We start from the raw sequence: 24,154 nt of genomic DNA on the forward strand, positions 1-24,154 counted from the left end.
GGACGATTCTCTTCTAATCCTGTTTGGGACAAGATTGGTAAATCATCTTCTGGGTGGAGAGTCAACAAAAGATTTTCTGAAGCCATCTGGAGGTCTAGCGCCTCGGGATGAGTGTAAACAGAGTCCCAGCTTATCCCAAGTGTGGGATGAGGGAGGTAAAGACACGTCAGCATCCCTCAAGAGGAGATAATTTCTTTCTTTCTTTCTTTCAGAATCATCCCGACTGGGAATGAAGGTGACTGAATTATTTTTAGATATGTAAGAAATATGAATTTTATATGTACGGCTGAGGAGCCTGAAGGGAGCTGACCCCCTCACTCCCTCCTCATCTGAGGGGGGGGGGGGGGGTGAATGCTCCTGCAGCCAACTGATAAGAAGAAACTCGATGCATCATCCCTTCCTCCAAGTCTCAAATCCCGTTTTCTTTTCTTGCAGGGAAACTACCTTAAAGTCTGTAAAAATCTTCATAGTGAACAAGTGTCCAAGTTACTGGCCAAGAACCAGCAGGAATGTGACCTCCTGGAGGACATTAGGTGAGTCACGTCACGTATCTTACACTGTCAAGTTCTAATTTTGCTTCGAAATCGTTAGTCGAAGTATTTATCTAATCTTTCAAATACAGAGTTTTGGATTTTTGATTTTGAGATATATTCTTCATATGGATGTATGTCTAGTGGAGTGGAGTTTAGAAATAAGTTGATGGTGGTAACTGTTTATTGCTTGTTGAGTTATTACAGTTTGAATATGGTTTGTCAGTGTCATGTCGGCTTGGGAGGGGAGGATCTGTGAGAATAGGTTGTTGAAGTTTGAGGCAAGAGGAAGTTTTGTGTTGGTTCCTGAAGGTTGTTGGGTGGTTATGAGGCGGTTGAGGTGGGAGGGGTTGAGTGCTGGGTAAAGTCGCTCGGGGATGGGGGTTTGCTGAATTATTTTCATGTTATTGTACAAAGTGTTGGATGATTGTTGCTGCTGCGCAAACGGTGATTGTTCTGAGTGCTCTCTGTTGTGTGCTGTGTTATTTCATGTTTGGTCTTTCGATGGTGGATGACTGTAAAGGCGAGGCGTAGTGAAGTGTAGAGCGTATAAACTGTCTGTAGAGGATAATGAGAACTTTTTCTTGTCCGAGGCCCTTGTTGGTCAGTGGTCTCATAGAGAGAGAGAGAGAGAGAGAGAGAGAGAGAGAGAGAGAGAGAGAGAGAGAGAGAGAGAGAGAGAGAGAGCGTGCAAGGGACAGAAGTGGACTGGAATGAAGTGATACACAGTGGTTACCGAGCTGTCAGTGGTCTGAACCAGGGGATGTGGGGCGTCTGAGGTAAACCATGGAAAAGTCTGTGGGTCTTGGATGCGGAGAGGGAGCTGTGGTTTCGGTACATTACACGTGACAGCTGGAGAATGGATGTGAGCGTGTTTACGTATCTCGATTTCCCGATACGAAAACAGTTTCATACACTGGCTGCCTTTGGCCTCAAGCCACACCCTACCTCCTAGCGTTACACATACTAAACTTACACTTTCTGCTCTCTCTCCCCTCGTCCACTGAAGTGTATGACAAGTGTATGTGTAAAGAGAAAACACTCAGGGTCCCTGTACACAACCAGCATCTGTGGTAGGAAGCCAATTCGATATTACGTCTCTTAAAAGTTTGTTTTGTCATGTCGTCTCATGGTTAGTCGAACACAAACTTCACTGGAGTTTTGCTTTATTCTGCCACCACTGTCACCACACCCAGCTACATCTTTCCCCAGCCCTGGCCGAGCTCCTGATCCGTGTTTTAAAGTCTCCCTGAACAGGAGAATGGCGCTCCACCTTCTGTTTTCTAAGATTTATCTTATGATCGCCCTGGAAAATGCGGTGCTGGTGGCCTGGCTGGGCCGTAAATCAGCCCTGCTCAGGCTGGGCGAACCCAGACGTATATCCAGTGTAGCCTGGTGATGGCCCGTCCTCAACACGTCCTCCTGAGCTCTCGATAAACAATATTCCCTCAATGGTCTTCGCATTTCTCCCAACACTTTCCTGTGTGTATGTAAACACCTGGTCCGGTGCTCTCGAGTGCACAATGTGTGCCTGAGTTTATGGAGTCATGTGGGGGTGGGGGGACCTGTGTGTTCTGCAAGGTCTTGCATACAATCGTTGCATCATCCAAGGCCCATAATACAGCCTTCAGGCCGTCCAAGGCACTTAAAGTTAGCTGGCCCGTTAAAGGCCCATAGTACAATCAGTCAACCTGCTATTGTGGCCTTTGGACCTTGCTGTTTCACACTCCCTGATCCCTCTATACTTTCACTCATCCTCACGTATACAAACTCCCCAACATCCTCTCCCATACACCCTGCCTCACTCTCACCTATAGAAACTCGCCCTTTTACACGCCACCTGCACGGTTTAAGTAATTACTTACATATCCTTTTGATATGATCTCTCTCTCTCTCTCTCTCTCTCTCTCTCTCTCTCTCTCTCTCTCTCTCTCTCTCTCTCTCTCTCTCTCTCTCTCTGTTACCGGACTCCACCTGCCTGTGTTGACACCTCTAGTGAAGAGTCACTTTTCGTGAGGCTAAACTTGACAGATCATATCACAACTTCATCATCAAGGTACTGCTCACACCACAGGAATCTGTCCTGTATCCATGCAGAACTTATTCTGGACTCCTAATAGTGGTTTAGGGTCATTGTGTAATTAAGCTTTGAAATAATCACTCGTTTGATATACTTCATTACTTATTTGCTGCTTGTCTACCCTAGGAAGCATTATAGAATATTTCAGGTTGATGTTTCAGATGCAGAAGCCTTTCATGAAATTTATACTAATTCTTAATCAAGCATTTTATTGTTTGTTTGTTTGAGATATAGCTTGTCGCTACTGTCTGCATTTTAGGCCATTTTTCTCATCTTCCTGGAAACTCATAAGATTCATTCTGCTTTTCAGGAACTTCACGAAACAAAGATCCTCGATAGAGAAGAGCTATGGCGAGGTGAGTACTCTACTGGTGGTTCGTGGATACATTTTAGTTACTTTGGTACTGGGTGATGCGACGTGGGAAGATGTACTGTGTCTACCGATGAAAAAGCTGCATGACAGGAGAGGAAGTACAAGAGGTGGGGGCCCCACGTGTGTAGAATTACTACCCCCCCCCTCCCCTCCCCCAGCCGTCGTCTAGTACAAATAGGTCATTACCAGTAGGTAATTACAGACACGACTCATCATACGCCAGCATCTCTGCTAACGACACTGGGAAACTCTCGTCCGGTCTGTGTGGCCGACCAACACAAACTCATTAAAAGTTTCACTGATCCCACCAGCCTCCGTGCTGCCTCCCTCGCGGGATGTGGCTACACCAACCAAGACCCAGGAGGGTAACGTGAGGGGGACGTGGAGAGGTGGTCTTGATGCTAGACTTGCTGTTGGTGGTAACCAGGTTCGATCCTTGGTTGATCTCACCATTGACCCGGTGGGTGAGATAAGCTCCTGCTGCAGATCTGTGTTGGGACATATTCTTCTTTTATCTAGAAGGACATCTCTTCTTCCCGGCTCCCTCGGAAGGGGACATTCCTACCCAATATCTCTGACCTGGGGACATCCTTCTCCTATATCTCTGACCTGGGAATATCGCTGCTCTCTTTATCTGACCTAGGGACTTCCCTGCTCTCTTTATCTGACCTGGGGACTTCCCTGCTCTCTTTATCTGACCTGGGGACTTCCCTGCTCTCTTTATCTGACCTGGGGACAACCATTGACCCATTTCTCTGAGCTGGAGACTTGCCGCAAGACAAGGACATGCCACACCTCCTCCAGCCTTCCCAGCGTTTAATAACCATCAATTACTATAGAGGTTGTGAATGAAATTATCTGACGATGAGAAATTCATTTAGCGAATGATTTGTTTACCTGTGACTTTAGTAAGGAGAATAAGAAAATGTCTGAAAGATGTTTACATGGAAATCTTGTATATGTAAATATCTACTTAACCCACAGAGGTGAGAGTTTTGTGAATGAATTCTAGAATGAACAGAATAATGAATGAAACGTCCACAGAGAATCATGCGTTCATGAATGAATCATTACCTTCATAATGTTTCTAATTTTGTTTATCTTTATGAATCTGTGTAATACGTAGTTTTGCATAATCTGTGTTTGGAATTTACCCCAAAAGTCCGAGTCTTTGGACATATTATCAGTAGAACAAGAGAATTTAGTCTCTCAGTGAACACAAACTTTGTGAAAATAAAAGAGATTAACAGATGTTATAATAATTACGTAAAAGTCATTGTATTTGAGTATGTTCCCAAGATTCTCCCAGCATCTGGAAAATCATAATTATTCATTTATCTTATAGTTATAAATATTGTTAATATTATTATTATCATCATTATTATTATTATTATTATTATTATTATTATTATTATTATTATTATTATTATTATTATTATTATTATTATTATTATTATTATTATTATTATTATTATTATTATTATCACATACGTTGCTTTACTACTGTTTACGTTGAGTCAACACAACACCTGGACGCCCACGTGAGTGTTGAGTGGCAGACCACACGTCTCACTGTGATAATTATTACATAAGGTGCGTGAGGTGTGTTGTGTGCGTGTGTGAGGTGTGTTGAGTGAGTGGAGTGAGTGGAGTGCGTGTGTGAGGTGTGTTGAGTGAGTGCAGTGTGCTGAGTGAGTGGAGTGTGTTGAATGAGTGCGTAGAGCGTCTCAAATGGTAGGAAGGGATAGCAGATAGCAGCCCAGTGTCCTCTTGTATATCTCAGTATATGTAATTACACACACACACACACACACACACACACACACACACACACACACACACACACACACACACACACACACACACACACACATTCATCATCTTATTCATCATACTTGATCGCCGTTTCCCGATTGGAATTATATGTTATAGATCTCCTGGCCAAGTAGTGGTGAGACTCGGTGAGAAAACTTTATGGGTCCTCTCTCTCTCTCTCTCTCTCTCTCTCTCTCTCTCTCTCTCTCTCTCTCTCTCTCTCTCTCTCTCGTTTATTGACCACTAACACTAGGTCACGCCCGCCGTCGGGTCTTGTGTAGTGTAGGTCGTAGTGAAGGCCACAGCTGGTGCTCATCAATACACCAGCTGGTAACAAAATGTCTCCTTCAGGCTGGAGTATTTCGTGGAGGATGAGATTAGTGGTCTCAAGCGACGGCCAGAGCATTTAAATTGCACGAGGAAGTGCATTAACTCGAGGTAAATGCTTCCTGGTTAACCAGACCTTGATAAATTATTGAGCAAGACGAGAATTTGGCCGAGGCATCGTGGCAACTATGTTTGATCCATGTGTGGGAAGTGTCACATGATTGTTACTGTTATTCCGTCGAAGTTGCGGGTCTTGGCTGTGTCTCTTCAACTGTTCATATTCATCTTTATCTGTCTGTCTATGTATACTTAGATAGATGGATCTTTAACTGTTGATATTTATCTTTATCTATCTATCTTTGTATACTTAGATGGAAGGATGGAGTGAAAAGGTCTGAGCGATCGGGGCCTCACCATACAGGAGGGCGAGAGCTGTGTAACGAATAGAGTGAATTGGAACGATGTGGTATACAGGGGTCGACGTGCTATCAATGGACTGAACCAGGGCATGTGTGTGTGTGTGTGTGGATGGGCCATTCTTTGTCAGTTTCCTGGCGCTACTTTGCTGACTCGGGAAACGGCGATCAAGTATGGCGATAATAAATATATATATATATATATATATATATATATATATATATATATATATATATTTTTTTTTTTTTTTTTCAAACTATTCGCCATTTCCCGCGTTAGCGAGGTAGCGTTAAGAACAGAGAACTGGGCCACTGAGGGAATATCCTCACCTGGCCCCCTTCTCTGTTCCTTCTTTTGGAAAATTAAAAAAAATATATATATATATATATATATATATATATATATATAGAGAGAGAGAGAGAGAGAGAGAGAGAGAGAGAGAGAGAGAGAGAGAGAGAGAGAGTTACCAAGAAAGAAGATCTAAGCTTGGCGAGACAATGTTGTGACGTCACAGAGGACCGGACCCCGCGGGCCCTCGTACCGGAAGTGACTAATTAACGTACCTGAGTCCCAGGTGGGTCGCTCCGTGGGCGTCCCAGGACGTGTTCCTTGTTACCTGAGGCCATGACAAAGGCTTCCCTCCTGTTGCAGAACCATAAGAAAGACGTGTACATATGTATATATCTTTATGACAACAGTTCCTTAATTAATGTGTGCAGCGCAGGTAAACAAGGTGACACACATACACTCGTGTCTCGAGATGCTGGACGTAAACAACAGGAGTTGTTGGGAGGGAAGACAGTTGTTTGCGACGCCATGTTTGCTGTTGTGTCTTTATCTTGTGTGTGTGTGTGTGTGTGTGTGTGTGTGTGGTGCAGGAGACTCACGTTGTAGATAATATGTAGGAAGGGTGTATGTGTTGGTCCCTATGTGGAGGGTGGGAGAGGAGTCACACATGAGAGATAGACAGATACATAGGCAGATAACCTGGTAGACGGGTAAATAGATGAAAATAAAGATAAAGAGAGATAAAGTATCTATGACTGGGGTCATAAACCTCCACCACAGAGGCAGGACCCATTACCACACCGGGGCCCAGTAGGAAGGCAGGACCCAGTCAGGTTGAACATAAAATTGTTCACAAACTAACGCCAGAAAGTAATTCATCTTCATTGTTGAGTTTATAACATTCATTTGGTGCGGCAACGGCTGATTTATTGCCCTGTTATTGCTCCACCTCTGTTGGTTCTGCCTGCTGGCTTCTGTTGCGCTTCAACAGACATGCTCACACTGCCTTGTGTAGACCTGATGTCACCTTTTACCAAAGGCTAACAGATGTCTAAACAAAGTCATTTTATATATATATATATATATATATATATATATATATATATATATATATATATATATATATATATATATATATATATATATATATATATATATATATATCTTTTCTATCATTCATATTATTCGTCATTTCCTATGTTAGCGAGGTAGCGTTAAGAACAGAGGACTGGACCTTTGAGGGAATATCCTCACCTGGCCACCTTCTCTGTTCCTTCTTTTGGAAAATTGATATTTCTTAAAAAACATTAATTTTCCAAAATTTTCCAAAATTTTCCAAATTTTCCAGCCCCCCGCTCCCCCTCCCCCTTTTAGTCGCCTTCTACGACAAGCAGGGAATACGTGGCATGTAATCTTTCCCCCTTATCACTTTGCGGAACGTATGCTGACCTACGTCAATCCTTAAGAACCGGTCCATCCTCATCATCCGGTCCAGGTCCAGGATAACACTGGGCCAGACCCAGGACTCAAGCCAGTCTCGGGTCCAGTCCTGCTGGACCGGTCCAGTTTTCCGGTCCAGCTGAGAGCCCTTAGTTTCCAAGTATAATGGGAACGCCTGGCAATTCATGCATTTTGCATTTTGATTAAATTTTTAACCAGTGACGTCATGCGATGGCCAGCCTTGAGGATTAATCACATGAGTGATGAAAGAAAAGCAAACTATATATTGTTTGAGAAATTTATGAAATGATCTTATAGTGAAAGTGGACAATATATACCAGATGGCGTCCTAGCTACGTCTCTTCGTTGTATATCAACTGATTTATATTTCTCTCTCGTGTCTCCCCTGATGATGTGATTATTACACGAAAGTGCACATGGGAACTTATCGTGTTTCATTTTCTTCATGAAGCGAAGATTTAAAACACCGCCTCATAATCGTGTCTCTCCTCACAGAGTTGTTCTGACACATGTCATCGGAAATCAGTATCACTTCATTTACCATTCAATGTCTTAACTTTCAGGATATTATCAGTAATTAACAAAATCATCTTTGATAAAGTAGCACCAGAGTATTTTCTGCAAGACGGGAACGTAAGTTAGTGCTTATAAAAGTAAGTACACATTGAGGTACTTATATTACGTCAGGTTTACTTAGCAAAGTTCACTTGTAGATAAAAAGAATCTTAAACTCATGCCTTCCCAGGGTACTCAGTCTTTCATTATCATGTTTCAATTAACTGTAGGAACAAGATAGTTCTCCCGTCCACATAATGACTTATATGTGTAGATACAAACAGACGTACAGTGATAATGGAACCAGTTTGTTAGGAAAAAATTTTATGCAAATGACTAACATAGCATAAGTTGCGTCATATGCAAATGAGCTAACATAGCACAGATTGTATCAGAATGACAAATGGTTACAAGACTTGTCCTAATTGGTCGTTTGGGGAGACAAACTGTCTTTATTGACGGGTCATTAGTTTCAGTGTCCTCCTGATGATGGTCTTATTGGTCTTGATTCTGGTCTTAGTGAGGTCCTGAGGGAGGAGGGAGGAGGGAGGGGGAGGTCTTCATGTTGGTCTCATTGTGGTCCTTAATACTCGTCTTGGTCGTCCTGTAAATGTCGGTCAGGTCCTGGTTCAGGTGCGACCTGAAAACTAGGGAGGAGAGGTAAAGAGAGAGAGAGAGAGAGAGAGAGAGAGAGAGAGAGAGAGAGAGAGAGAGAGAGAGAGAGAGATTTACCATTATGGGTTTATCTTTGTACATCTTTCGGTGGCCTGTACCGCCAGGACAGACAGACCTCTTAGACCAGGACCTACTGAGGGAGAAGACCTAATGTTTCCCCTGGTACTTGAAACACGCCCTTATGAACATCTCTAGTCCAGGGTCTGGGGGTCCCTAGTGCTAAGATATGACCCTGATAATCACCCTCTACCATACAAACTTCAGGCTCTTCAGGGAAAGTCCCTAAGGGAAGTGTCGAAATCATTTCTCTGGAAAATTGTATTTGTGTTAAGATTTCTGATACACAAACATTTAATGTCCGCTTATATACAAACACATACAGGCAAATATATGTAAATATTCCCATGTACAGTCATACATATGATGATACATATGTATGGATGCATGTAGAAATGAATGGATACAAGGCAAATACTACGAACGTGATATGAAAATTGTATATTTTTAGGAATACATAATTGTACACATGCAGTAAGAGAAACAATTGCAAACATACATACACATGTATACACGGCTTATATCAGGAAATCTATACATGTTGTCATACAAGAGGTATGTATTCACAAACGCTCTTAGACAAAAATCGACACACGTACACAAATGTGTACATTATGATACACACAGATAGGCGTACAGACGTATGCATGGACACACCCACACACACACACACACACGCACACACCGGCAGGATCAAAGTCCTCATTGTAACCTTACCTTCTTAAGGAAATCGTAAGGTTTCGTGGCGATAACTCACGACGCACTCTAGAAGAGTGTGGGCTGCACGCACCAGGTGACCTGCGTGCGAGGACGGTGCGTGGCTAGGGTGTGTTGATAAACTCTGGTGAGGTCAAGATTATGGTGTGTGGCTGTAAAGTGTGGTGTGGTAACAGACTTTGGTGGTTGCCAGTTTAAGTTAAGTGTGATACTGTCATTAGAGTGTGTTGTGAGCCTGTTAAGTATGGTAATGACTCTTCATAATCTGGTGTGATCAGTAGAGTTATATAGCGTGGATCATCATAGAGTATGTTGTTCGAGTATGTTGTGCACTCCAGGGTGCGTTACGCATCAGCAGAATCCGACGTTGGACAGCAGAGTGTGTGATTACACAGAGTATGTTGTGAGGTCTCCGAGTGTGTTGTTGCGTGTCAGGTGAGTGCGTAGCCCATATCAAGGGTTGACGAACCGGCTCACATATCTGCTGGGAAAGGTTTATACATGTGTACGACGAGAGAGAGAGAGAGAGAGAGAGAGAGAGAGAGAGAGAGAGAGAGAGAGAGAGAGAGAGAGAGAGAGAGAGAGAGAGAGAGATGAGCAGTGTACGTTGCTTGGTGTCTCACACTCAGTTAGCCATAATGGCGTCAACATTCATCCACCTCATTCATTCTGGCGCCACATCTCATCCATCTTGCTATTCCGTACGTCACAATGTTGCTCTTTCTCTACCACTGTTCTTGGGAGTTGTCTGCTTGTCTACCTGCTCAGACCTGAGGCACACGTGTGGCTGCTGCTTCCTACAGTTTCTGTGTGCAGTCCAGCCACTCGAGGATTGACCGTTATCCCTCTCGTTAAACTGTGGAATTTTCCTCCTTCTTTCGGTTATCTCTCGTCCTATAACCTTCCTATAACCTTCCTGCCTCATCTGTAGACCTGGGATGAAGTTCTACAATCTTTCTCCTTCACTGTTTCTCTCGCCATCTTTGATGCTGCTCAGTCACCATCAACCAAGCCGTATCATCGTCGGCGAATGGAAAGGTACCTAAAGGAACCCACCTTACCATGCTCCTGCGTGGAGCGCGGCCTCGAAGCTGCTGTTAGCCTCTATAAAGGGTTCAAGGGTGTACATGATAGTGATGGCAGCCATCTATGTCTGTATCTACGTATGTATGTACCTCCCTGCCTGTATCCGATATGTTTCCCTCTGTACCCCGTAATAGTGTGTGCATGATTCGATGGCTGTGTACTGCTGACATAGTGAAGATCTTGCATTATGATATCCAACCTGTGTCGCTATCAAGGACTTACATCAAACACACATGAGTTCGCTCTACCAGTGACTCCGCTTTACAGTAGAAAATAAAGTTACAGCAAGACTGTAACCCGGAAATTGAAACTGCTTCATTATACTCTATCTCAGGGTCACACAGACGATGGCTGGACATGCTGCTTGTTAAGGCGGAGGTCCGTGTTTTGTAGCTCGATCAACCAATCTGTTGCATCCTGCTAATTGGTTTAGGGAAGAGACCAGTTGACAGATGGCTCCACACAGCATTGAAGAGCAATTGATAGGCAATTAGGGTCCTGGACGAGTGATTTGTGTATACCAGTCAGAGCCCAGAAGTGCACCTAACTACCCATACGAGATAAAGATTGCCCACTGACGCGATAACAGGCGGAGTGTGTGTGTGGGGGAGGGAGGTTCAAAGGGCAATTAGATCATAGAGGAGCGATTTACGGAACTAACGGGGCAGGAAAACGCGTTTTTGCCAGCCAATGAGAGCCGGGAATCGTGATTTTAGCCAATCTGCGCCTGAGGATGAGTTATGGCAGCCAATCAAAATGGGGTTCACATCAGCCGTCGGTGATGGGTCCTCCTTAACTCACTGTACCATCGAGGGACGACCTGGTGTTGGCCGGGCCGCCTGGGCAATGTTGTGGGTACGAAATCAGTGGACGAAGCAGTGAACAAACTAGTGAACGAAACGGTAGACAAACCAGTGACCGAACCAGTTAACGTTCGATGGCACTATTGAAAGAACCAGTGAACAAAGCAGTGAACTAACCAGTAAACAAACCAGTGACCGAACCAGTTAACGTTCGATAGAACTAATGAAAGAACCAGTGCACACAGCAGTGAACGAGCCAGTGAACGTACCATCGAACCAATCACTGAAAGATACGACGTGGGGTTGAGAGCTCAGTAGTGTGGGTTGGAACCCCGCCACACAGTCCTGTGTGTTTGACGTGTCTGTTGTGGACAGTGTGTCCAGGTGACGTAAACATCGTTGGAAGTCAAGCAGTTAAGGATATTCCGCCGCCCAGCGATGACCTGTACACCATGAAGACCACTTCCTGAATGCAGAGAATATTCAAAGATTTTGTTGCTACAATATTCTACCGTTAGTATTCTTAGTTTCTTTTAGGATTAATTTTGTTATTTTCCTTTTATCATTTTGTATTTTTCTATTTATTTGTGTTTTGTACTTTGTCGTAGAGGGAAATGTTACTTTCGATAATTAGTATACTCTTGAGTTTTTGTTGCTGTATCGTATTATATTTTGTAATTATAACTACTAAACTGCAGTATTATGTCCTTTCAACATTCCATTATTCAGTTGTTTCATTACTATTGTACAATATAAACATTCTCACTTACAACTTCTCTTAACAAGTTTCTTGCTTAATCTCATGTTGTGATCTCTGGTTGTTCTCATCTTGCATCGTTCGATCTGTTCATCGTTGACGAATCAAACTAGTTTAAAACCAAGTGCATCATGAGTTAAAGATGAGGTGAATCATGAGTTAAAGATGAGGTGAATCATGAGTTAAAGATGAGGTGAATCATGAGTTAAAGATGAGGTGAATCATGAGTTAAAGATGAGGTGAATCATGAGTTAAAGATGAGGTGAATCATGAGTTAAAAATGAGGTGAATCATGAGTTAAAGATGAGGTGAATCATGAGTTAAAAATGAGGTGAATCATGAGTTAAAGATGAGGTGAATCATGAGTTAAAAATGAGGTGAATAATGAGTTAAAAATGAGGTGAATCATGAGTTAAAGATGAGGTGAATCATGAGTTAAAAATGAGGTGAATCATGAGTTAAAGATGAGGTGAATCATGAGTTAAAGATGAGGTGAATCATGAGTTAAAATGAGGTGAATCATGAGTTAAAGATGAAGTGAATCATGAGTGAATGATGAGACAGACCACCTCACTCTTCATGAGGATGACTGGGATGCAGGGAAGTAAGGAACCATCGTCAGTTTTCGTTGATTCATTAACAACCCAATCCTCAACACCAGCTGCTTAACTTGTTTGATGATAACCGAGGCTCAGTTATCAATGGTTTGTTATGTAATTGATAAGAATTAATACTGTTTTCTTCAGTAATTGCTCAATAAATATTCATCTGTTTGGTTACTAACAGATCAGCACTTACTGGTCTGTTCAGAAGCTAAGCAATTGATCATTTGTCCAGTAAGTTAGGCTCAGTAACTAATGTTTTGCTCAGCGGTGAATGAACGTATCAGTGAATTATTAATCTATTCAGTATAGAATCGAGGCACTTCATTCATTTCTATCACGAAGCAAACGATGGTTTCCTCGTTTCATACGGACCACAGGTGGGACTGTGGCCTACACTGTAGTATCTTCGTAATCATCCTGGAAATCAAACTGACTCTGCGGTGGAGACTTAGGGATGAGGGAGGGGGAGCTGGAATGCATTCCAGGCTTCCAGACCGTCCCCATCACGAGGTATTTTCCTGGAATGCAGGGAACTGTTGGTGGCAATGGTTGTTAACGACTGTATGAGCGTTCCTAATGGTCGTTATCCTCCGGATGAACTCATCACGTGTAAAACTGTCGTAGTGCTAAATCATAATCTTTTACGCATTTACGTCACGTCTCACTGCGGGTGTCAAGTCCTGAACCCATGACCCGTTTTCAGGGAGTAGTACGGACGCATCTGCTGAAGGCTGTCGATGCACTTGAGTCAGACGTGAGAGCGCTTGGTGGAGGGCACTTGTAAGTGGTTAGGTCACATTAGAAAGTGTTAGATCACATTAGAAAGTGTTAGATCACATTAGAAAGTGTTAGATCACATTTGAAAGTGTTAGATCACTTAGTTACATCCGCCTCGAGGATCATGCTTCAGACCCAACAGACGAACATCAAGTCTGTTCGTAACTTTCCCGCCAGAACATCTGTCTGGTTCTCTACCCAAGTCACTGTTGTACAGCCAGGACAGAGAACCTCCCACAGCCGACCAGGGTCAACCACATACCTACACTGTCTGCGATCAACCAGGGTCACCCAGATACCTACACTGTGTGCGATCAACAAGGGTCAACCAGATACCTACACTGTACACTGTGTGCGACCAACCAGGGTCAACCAGATACCTACACTGTACACTGTGTGCGACCAACCAGGGTCAACCAGATACCTACAGTGTCTCTTAACCAAAAGAACTTCAGTATTTAAGAAAGATGAATATCTTGCAGGAGTTGGGTCAACACGTTACGATATTTTCAGTTAGAAGTAATGTTTCCTTAAAATGTTGAAGGTGATATGAAACATTTGTGACATGTCAAATGTCTGCAACATTGTCTAAAAGCACCAGATGTCTAAATGGATTTCTTAGACATCTTTGAAACACGTCACGTTATCAAAATAACTGTCAGATTGTCAGTCACCTCACCAGTGTCAGTCACCTCACCAGTGTCAGTCACCTCACCAGTGTCAGTCACCTCACCAGTGTCAGTCACCTCACCAGTGTCAGTCGCTTCACCAGTGTCAGTCACTTCACCAGTGTCAGTCACTTCACCAGTGTCGGTCACTTCACCAGTGTCGGTCACTTCACCAGTGTCGGTCACTTCACCAGTGTCGGTCACTTCACCAGTGTCGGTCACTTCACCAGTGTCACTCACTTCACCAGTGTCAGTCACTCTACCAGTGTCGGTCAATTCACCAGTGTCAGTCACCTCACCAGTGTCACTCACTTCACCAGTGTCAGTCACTCTACCAGTGTCAGTCACTCTACCAGTGTCGGTCACTTCACCAGTGTCAGTCACCTCACCAGTGTCAGTCACCTCACCAGTGTCAGTCACCTCACCAGTGTCAGTCACTTCACCAGTGTCAGTCACTTCACCAGTGTCAGTGTTACATACATGAGTGATACGAATGACGTCAACAGTGTTCCAGGCGACGTCTGGGTGGCTCTGCTGTGGTCGAGAATCGTGACGTCATTAGTGAGGTCACTACCGTACTGTGTTGTACGTCTGGGGACAAACATGAGGCTGTAGTGAAAAACGGAATGTAAGATGATAACTGGATCACAAACATTTTCTTTATGGGGGAAAATAAAACCAGAAACACACGACCTTCCAGCAGGGTTATTGGCTAGCTCTGGTAGTGTCTGGCCAACTGATACGCTGAGATAAAATGGTTAAATGTTGGAAGCGAAAGTGTGTTTTCTCTGGGGCGAAGCTTGCTAGTTCTTGCTGGCTGGTCCCTTGGTGCTCTGTGAATGGGGGCCAGGGTGTAGCTGTGAGCACACAAGGAAAGGTTTTACAGAAACTTGAATCCCCCAGTGTAGCTGTGTTGCCTCGCCGCCTGTCTAGGAGCTGTGAGGGAAACCCAGCAAGTTGGTTTTTAAATGATTTCCTGCCGATATCTGAGGGTCTTGTTGAGGTGTTGGTGGTGGTGTTAACTGCCGATATCTGAGGGTCTTGTTGAGGTGGTGGTGGTGGTGTTAACTGCCGATATTTGAGTGTCTTGTTGAGGTGTTGGTGGTGGTGTTAACAGCCGATATCTGAGGGTCTTGTTGGAGAAGTCGTTATTCGAGGTCTTTTAAATCAACCGATTTATCCTGGTGCCGATATTTAGGTTTTTTGTTGAAGAAAAATCTGTCGAAGGATTTTTTGTTGTTGTGCATATATTGTGGTCCTAGATTTGCCGGGTTTCCTTCTACCTGAGGATTACGTCTGGTTTTCTTGTGGTCTGTCAGTTCCTTACAGACATACCAACATCTTGGGCTAACACGTCACATGCGACCTTCTTCGAAATCCCGGGACATTGCTTCGAAACCCCAAACCTCTCGCATTTTTATTTCATTTTTTTCATTTTCTCTCAAATCAACGAGAGGATGACCCTGATCCCACCTGATCTGAGGCGGGATAAGGGACCTGTTCCCAGGTCCCAGGTCTGACATCCAAGTTGATATCTTCCCGGAAGACCTGCCGACCTCTAGACCTACTGACCTGGGACCTGAGGACCTGAGGCTGCCAATTAGGGAGTCTGAATTTCGGGAGTCCCAGGAGACTTCTCGCAGTCAATTAGTTGGCTTCGTGGTACGTTTCCTCGACCAATCAAATGCAAAACGTGTGAGGATTGGCCAATGGCCCGGCGGGAACGAGTGTGTGACGAGGCAATTCGCGGTTGCTTTATAAAGGTCACGGCAGCAAACGACTTATATTTCTGCAGTGGCTAAATGTAGCATGGAAGAACATGAGAGAGAGAGAGAGAGAGAGAGAGAGAGAGAGAGAGAGAGAGAGAGAGAGAGAGAGAGAGAGAGAGAGAGAGAGAGTCTTAGAGTATTGAACGGATAACGTCTCTCTCTCTCTCTCTCTCTCTCTCTCTCTCTCTCTCTCTCTCTCTCTCTCTCTCTCTCTCTCTCTCTCTCTCTCTTTATTAATCCTTGTACTACAATCATGGTTACCATCAGGGATCATTGTTCAGTTCAGAACGTGCCGCTGCAACATGTTCAGACCAATATGTACGTCAACCGTGAACAACTAGTGTGTACAATTAGGAACAAGTGTCTTAGTACACTTATGACGTCCCGGGACACAACTGGTCCAAGCTGTACCGAGAACTGTGTACGTGGTCGTCGGGACAGAGGGCTGGTTATAGCTGGGACCAGGCGTGTCCCAGGCTCTGCCTCACTGCCCCCCACCCCCCCTCCACCAACAGAGGACTCGTTAGTCTGCGATGCATATGATTACTTAATCATTTGCATAATCATCAGTAACAGTAATAATCGAGTGTGTACATCCAAGTAAACCATGTACGTGTTATATACATCCCTGTTGATCAAGTAGGTGTTCGTGTAGAGTCGAACATATGTTTCCAAGCTGTCGAGTTTGTGTTTCTGTTCCGTCGAGTGTGTTGTACATGAGGCCTTGTGAGCCGTGGTATTGTGTGGTCTCTCTCATGTCACGTTGCCTCAGCCAACTTGAAGGAGGATCTTGGGTTTGTGTACGTCATGATAACAAGTATTTAGGCTTGTTAACGACTGTACAACCAGCTGGGGTGGTTGTGCTGTGTTCCAGTGTTTTGAGGGCTTATCTCCTATGTCTGTGTGTCCATTTTTTGTTAATATTTGTACCAGTTGGCCATTGCTTTGTGTTTCTGTGTTTACATCAATACCTGATTTTGTATCTACCTATTTTTCACAGCATTTGCTTTTGTCTGTTTTTGTGGCTTACATCTAATTCTTTGTTTGTCTTTCTTTGTTCAGTTCAACATTTATCTGTGCCAATACCTCCTTCGTTTGTCGGTCTGTCTGTGTCAACAAGCCATTTATCTGTCTGTGTGTTTTCGTGTCACTTTACTCAGACATCAGCTCGAAGGTCACATCAACATGTCCAGATTTGGTACAGGAATGGAACAGGTTAGACCCTGTCACTGAAAACGTTTTCAAAGGGTCAAAGGTCATGGCGATAAGGTCAGAACGGTATATAAAGTGAAAAAAAAAAAAATGGAAAGGCTTAAAGTAAAGGTACTTTATTTAGATATTCTTCATTGAATATAAAAGAAATTCCTACCAGTGGTGCAGACTTATATTATTTGAAATTTGCATATGGTTTTAAGCAAACACGTATTGGAATTTCATGCGTCCATCTATTTGATATATGCAATTCAGTTGCCGAGCGACACATGTCTTGCAGCCCGTCTTCTATTTTCCCCCAAGTCCAACATGTACAGACGAACTCGCTTATTTGTTTTCGTTGACGAGGTCAGCTGCACAAACATTACACCAGGAAAGTGATGGCTTCACGTCCAGTATTTAGCGACCTTGAAATATAGTATTAGAGTTTTGCTCCAGAATGAAACATGGGTTCAGTTTTCGCATGTAATCTATCAGGCCGGTCGCTGTATCAATGTATCACGTTTTCTAATTGGCTGATGATTCCATGCTTAGCAATTCAAACGTATCTACGCGTCTATCCCTGTATTACAGATTGTATATATTTGCATGTGTATTATCATTCATGTATGTGTGTTTATGGTTATCTATTTATATTGTTACATGGAAGGAGTTCTACACTGGTGGGGTACCATCCTTCAACATTTTCCACTATCATGCAACATTTACACTCGTATATACTGTCCAGAATTACCATATTTTCATGACCTTCTCCCATTCATACTCGGCAATTATGTTATAAAAGTACTTTTTTACGTCATTTTCAACAATTTTATTATTTACTTTAAAAGTTATGTCCTCTGGTTGCTCTGTCCCTACATCTCTCGTAGAATTGTTCATTGTCTTCGTCATGTGTGTATGGGTGTGAATGGAAATGTGTATACACACACACACACACACACACACACTGTATATATTACTACTCAATATGAGTAAACCTGACCTTGACCTTAGTCTTGGTCTTGTCCTTAACCTTGACCTTAGCCTTAACCTTGACCTTGGCTATCCTATCATGTTGGTATCATATCAATTCTCTGACGTGACCAACATTATACTAATTATCACAAAAACATTCTTTAATTAGTTTAATTGTGATCGCTAAATACCACGTTGTTCTGCCTTGTGTGTGTATATAAACACACACACACACACACACACACACACACACACACATATATATATATATATATATATATATATATATATATATATATATATATATATATATATATATATATATATATTATCCCTGGGGATAGGGGAGATAGAATACTTCCCACGTATTCCCTGCGTGTCGTAGAAGGCGACTAAAAGGGGAGGGAGCGGGAGGCTGGAAATCCTCCCCTCTCTTTTTTTTTCCAAAAGAAGAAACAGTGAAGGGGGCCAGGTGAGGATATTCCCTCAAAGGCCCAGTCCTCATCCTCTGTTCTTAACGCTACCTCACTAATGCGGGAAATGGCGATTAGTATAAAAAAAATATATATATATATATATATATATATATATATATATCATTATTGTTATCATTTTGCTAAAATAAGTGTTTAGTGAACCAATCATTAAGGATATTGATAATCATCTGGTGCAGACCTGCCTGATTATTAAGGTCACTGGTGATTAGCGAGTATGCTTGTTATTAATGATATTCATGGTTTGTGGTTGTAGTTAACGATATTTGTGATAAGTGTTGGGTTCATTGTTTCTGAAGGTCTGCTATATTTAGGAAAGTTTCTGTAATTACCGATTTCTCTTTTTCATAATTGGCGAGGTTGTTTGTATAAAAATTCTATGATTATCGCGGTTGTTAGAAGGGAACGAGGTTGTTAGTCATTAGTGAGATAGTTAGTGAGCAATGATGTTGTGATTATAATTAGCGAAGTTGTTTATAGTTAAAGTTGGTTGTTAGTAATCAGAGAAGCTGTTGGTAATTAGCCAGGTTGTTGGTGATTAAGGAAGGTGATTACCAAGGGATTTATATCACATGTGCGTTGAAACCCTCACCACTAAGTCTCTTTGACGTAGCTAATTAAATAACTCTTATGGTCGGTGGCACGAGGGACTAAATTCACATGTCATCCTTAGTGCCCCATGGATCACATCTTTTCCTCTGCTAATACCTTTCCTATTTTCTGTTTATATATATATATATATATATATATATATATATATATATATATATATATATATATATATATATATATATATATATATATATATATATATATGTATACATATATACATATATGATTTCTGTCGTTGTCGTCTGTGTGTTTATCTGTATATTTACGGATCTCTTCGTCCTCACATTTCCATATTTGTATGAATAGTAATGACTGGGTCGTGTTGGTCGTGATAGTAATTCAGGGGTCATTCCTCTCTGCCACCCTGAATTAACATGTTAGATATTTATGGAAATGGTCTTCTGACTGTGTGTGTGTGTGTGTGTGTGTGTGTGTGTGTGTGTGTGTGTGTGTGTGGTTGTGCATGTGTCCTTGTGTGTATATGTAAAGGTATGTGTGTGTGTGTGTGTGTGACCAAATTCATGTGTTTTAGCGTTTGTATGTATATTATCGTGTATGTATCAATGTGAATGTGCTTCTGTGTGTGTGCGTCTGTGTTTGTGTGTGTATGCATTGCTTGTGGACATGGCTGAATCTGCATGTATTTGTTTTGTGTGTTTATGTATGCTTATACCTGCAAGTTTCACCTCCGGTATAATGGCTGCTGTTAAGCTGTATATCTCTTCTAAGTATCACTATATACATACATGAACGTTCCAGTCATGCACATAGATAGATAGGCAGATAGTCATACGTAATGTAGATCCTACAGAGATATCATTCAGTATACTCACTAAAGATAAACCAGGGATACTTTTTTGAAACTTGATTTCATTCAATTTTTTTTTAGCAAACATAAACAGATGATGCTGGTCCTGCCATCTATCGGCGGTAGTTTGCTTCACAAGTTGCCAGACAGCACGTCATCCATGTTACCACAATAGGGATGCTGTGGCTCTTAATACCTCGGTGACCACAATTAATCTCCGTCCTGAGCTAATTGGATTTAACTGAATTTTGCACCTTTGAGAAGGATTAATGTTGATGGATCCACTATTCGTAAATTTTGGATGTTGACTACTTTTTCATTGTAAGGTTTTGTACTTCAAACATTAAGTCATTTTCAGCGAAGGAATCGTGTGAGGTGGCAGGAGTGATAGTTTGTCATTTTGATTACTGAGATAAATCCAGCAGTTATAGTGTGGACAGTGAACGGGATCCACTCTCTCTCTCTCTCTCTCTCTCTCTCTCTCTCTCTCTCTCTCTCTCTCTCTCTCTCTCTCTCTCTCTCTCTCTCTCTCCTTCCCTGTGTTCTGCTTGCTCTTCCAGCCATCTCGTGTATAAATGCAATATCCCCTCCAGTGCCCCTGCACGTCCAGCGTTATATGTCATGGAATGTGAGGTGCCAAGTCCCAGGTGTATTATATCTAGAGCCTGTAACTCCAGTTGCCTGGCACTCATCAACACCTTGGCACTACTGCTGACCACCTCGCGATCCTGCAGGACAGAATCCTCCACTGTGGTGGTGGTAGTGGTGGTGGTGTGTGTGTGTGGTACGCCTTCTCTGTTGAACTACCCCGAGAGCAACGCCCCCTGCGCCCTGGGGAGCAACTTCACGACTTTCCCCGAGGTCGTCCCGGCAGCCCAGTACGACCCGCACTACGACCAGCAGAGCATTAGCTGATTACCCTCACGACTCGTCTCCGTCAGCCGTGTCATCACACGACCACAGACTCAAGGTCGTCCAATGGCCTTCGTCTTTACAGTAATACAGAAGGGCCAAGACCCAGACTCGCCTGAGCCAAGCCAGACCAAGTCAGGCCAAGCCCAGATCAAGCCAGGCTAGACCAGGCCAGGCCAAGCCCTGGCCAAACCCAGATCAAGCCAGGCCAGACCAGGCCAGGCCAAGCCCTGGCCAAGCCCAGATCAAGCCAAGCCAGGCCAGGCTAGGCCAAGCCCAGACCAAGCCAGGCCAGGCTAGGCCAAGCCCAGACCAAGCCAGGCCAGGCTAGGCCAAGCCCAGACCAAGCCAGGCCAGGCTAGGCCAGGCTAGGCCAAGCCCTGGCTAAGCCAGGCCAGGCTTAGAAAATCAGGGTGCGTGAGGATGAATCAGTGTTGTGCCTGATATGCTGCCTGGCCAGTATCGTGTGGCAGGCAGGCACTAACTTGGGGAAGTTGGGTAACTTAGTCCCTACCGCCGCACGGCAGAACTTCCCGACCGGCAAACTTCTGGCACCGACTTGTGAGTCGGGACACCCGACACCGACCGAACACCATGTGGCAACGACTTGTGAGTCGGGACACCCGACACCGACTGAACACCATGTGGCAACGACTTGTGAGTCGGGGCACTCGACACCGACCGAGCACCATGTGGCAACGACCTGTGAGTCGGGACACCCGACACCGACCGAACACCAAGTAGTCATCACAGCCGCCGTTGTCGGCAACCTCTGTCAGGGCTTTGACCTGTTACCTGTACCTGGGCTTTGACCTGTTACCTGTACCTGGGCTTAGACCTATTACCTGTACCTGGGCTTTGACCTGTTACCTGTACCTGGGCTTAGACCTATTACCTGTACCTGGGCTTTGACCTGTTACCTGTACCTGGGCTTTGACCTGTTACCTTTACCTGGGCTTTGACCTGTTACCTGTACCTGGGCTTTGACCTGTTACCTTTACCTGGGCTTTGACCTGGTTTGTGTCTGTGTTGTGGGAACGAGGTTTTCGTGACAGTTCGTGTATGGTTCGTATCGTTCGTGAAGCGTGTCCATATATATCATTCGTGTTTGTCTGTACGTACCTTGTATTAATGTATATGTATGTTGCATTCGTGTGTAGTATGTATCCATGTATGCATACATCTTATTTGATATCGTTGGCCGCGTCTCTCTGACTAGACTGCCTTGTTCATTATGCTAGCTAGCATGGCCCGCCTGGCTGTGTTATAAATGACCATATTCTGCTGACATGGCCTGCCTGGCTATGTTATATCTGGCCACCTTATGCCAGCATGGCCTTCCTGAGTGTGTCACATGTGTTTACCTTAGATAGATAGAGCGATAGATAAAGAAACGTGCCTTCGCACAGACGTATGGACGACTAGACAGACAGATAACGACAGATGCCTAGCTAGACAGACAGACACAGCAGCTAGGTTGGTGGCCAGTAATGGTATGTAGCCCAAGTTATTGGATTTTGTATTCACGGTCGTCAGAAAGATAATACAGTACTGTTGTATTGTGATGATGTATATTGTAGTGTGTAGTGGGGTGTATAGTGTACTGTAGGATGACCTTTAACTACTTCTTACTACTCGAAGGTTGGTTGACCTTGACTTTCTACTAGATGGCTAATTTTAGAGTGTTTCATGGGTCTGGTGTGCTGAGTTGGTCTACTGTGGTTTACGAGTTTGCCTCACATGGTTGGTCGTGGAGTTTACATCTCGTGGTTTGTGGTTGGTCTGGGTTTAAGGCCTGTCAACTACCAGGGTAGTTCAGCCTATCAGCATCAAGTTATAACCACCAGTCCAAGAATCGTGAACCCGTGAAGGTGATTAAGTTGATATCAGGAACACGTATACACGTTACACGCATGACGCAAGATGATGACCCATGATGATGACCCATGATGATGACCCAAGATGATGACCCATGATGATGACCCATGATGATGACGACCCATGACATGGATCCCCTCCATCAGAACTGCTGTGGGAATTACCAGATATGTTGACATATTTATCAGAAAGCTTAAGTTACCACATTACAGGCACTGGGGAAAAGTGAGTCTCATGATTCTTGCTGTTTACATACAGACACTACCCAGAGACGTGTACACATGGCGACGGGAGGCAACGGGAAATCTCACGGGTCACTGGCTCGATGTTTCTTTTTTTGCGGGAAAACTGGATGTAAGATTTTGCCAGTGTTGCTCAAGTTGGTCTTTAGAAATAATACGTTGTTCAAATTGTTAACCCCCTGAACTCGTTTTTACATTCTGAAATCGTACTGCCGTGCTCAAGGGTCGTACCGTCGTGCTCAAGGGTCGTACCGTCGTACCATCGTGCTCTAGGATCGTACCATCGTGCTCAAGGGTCGTATCGTCGTGCTCTAGGGTCGTATCGTCGTGCTCAAGGGTCGTACCGTCGTGCTCAATAATAATGTAAGTTTAACTCTATATAAATATAGTATCTACCATTACGCTTTGTTCAGATTCTCACAAACATGTAGACATCCCTAAATTAAAGGGCACTTAAAGATTTAAAGTCCTGCTGTCTTTAGGAAACTATAATTTGGTGCATTTCCGAAATGTGTTACATGACTAAACAAACACATCAGGCATTACCTGTCTATCAGGTACCAGGTAATGGATTCCGCCAGGGTTAGAAATAATCCCATTACTAATCCTAAATATGGAACACTCCACAGATCACCTGGCCATTTACCTGGTGTGGTGTTGCTCCTGGCTCACCTGTGGATGAGTCGCAGCAAATTGGACGATAAGTTTTATCGTCTGGTCATCACCTGGCTCTTCTCTCTCTGTCATCAGTCTTATAGTCACTGGTGGAACTAGGGAAGCTTAATTACCAGTTTGGTAGTTTGCGGTGTCGTGAATTGTTGATAATAGTATCTTAGATATTAAGTATCTTGTAGTAAAGTAAATGTGTTCCGAGTCTGATGGTTTGGTACTTATAAAAGTATTGTATATATTGTTTTGGAGAAGCTTCTTCCTCGAATATTTAGTGAAAACATATTATTTAGTGTGTGTGTGTGTGTGTGTGTGTGTGTGTGTGTGTGTGTGTGTGTGTGTAGAAACAGCAAAATCAGTGTTGATCAAATCTGCCCAGATCTGAGCCTTGCTTCACTCATCATTTACTCATTATTTACTCATTCGTGTATTCACTACTGGTCATGTGGACGAACAGACGGACACCCCCCCCCCCTTCCCCCCTCCGGTGTACCAACAAACAACACAACAAGTTAACAGACTTCGTTGGCACAGCTGCAGCCCACAAGAGAACAGACAAAACAAACAAACAAACAAAAAAGACCTCCCCCCCCCCCTTCCTTCCCTATCAGGA

At 43.5% G+C, this 24,154-nt stretch overlaps 1 protein-coding gene across 1 annotated transcript in view; it reads left to right on the forward strand.

Moving 5' to 3' along the window:
- nwk (nervous wreck) overlaps positions 1-24,154 on the forward strand; it is a 272,814-nt gene that overhangs the window by 51,497 nt on the left and 197,163 nt on the right. The window contains exons 2-3 of the mRNA XM_071687955.1: positions 436-533; positions 2,921-2,966. Coding sequence (XP_071544056.1) covers positions 436-533; positions 2,921-2,966 — 144 coding nt within the window. The remainder of the gene's footprint in view (positions 1-435; positions 534-2,920; positions 2,967-24,154) is intronic.

Source organism: Panulirus ornatus, chromosome 44, assembly GCF_036320965.1.
Source record: "Panulirus ornatus isolate Po-2019 chromosome 44, ASM3632096v1, whole genome shotgun sequence".
Taxonomy (NCBI): Eukaryota; Metazoa; Arthropoda; class Malacostraca; order Decapoda; family Palinuridae; genus Panulirus; species Panulirus ornatus.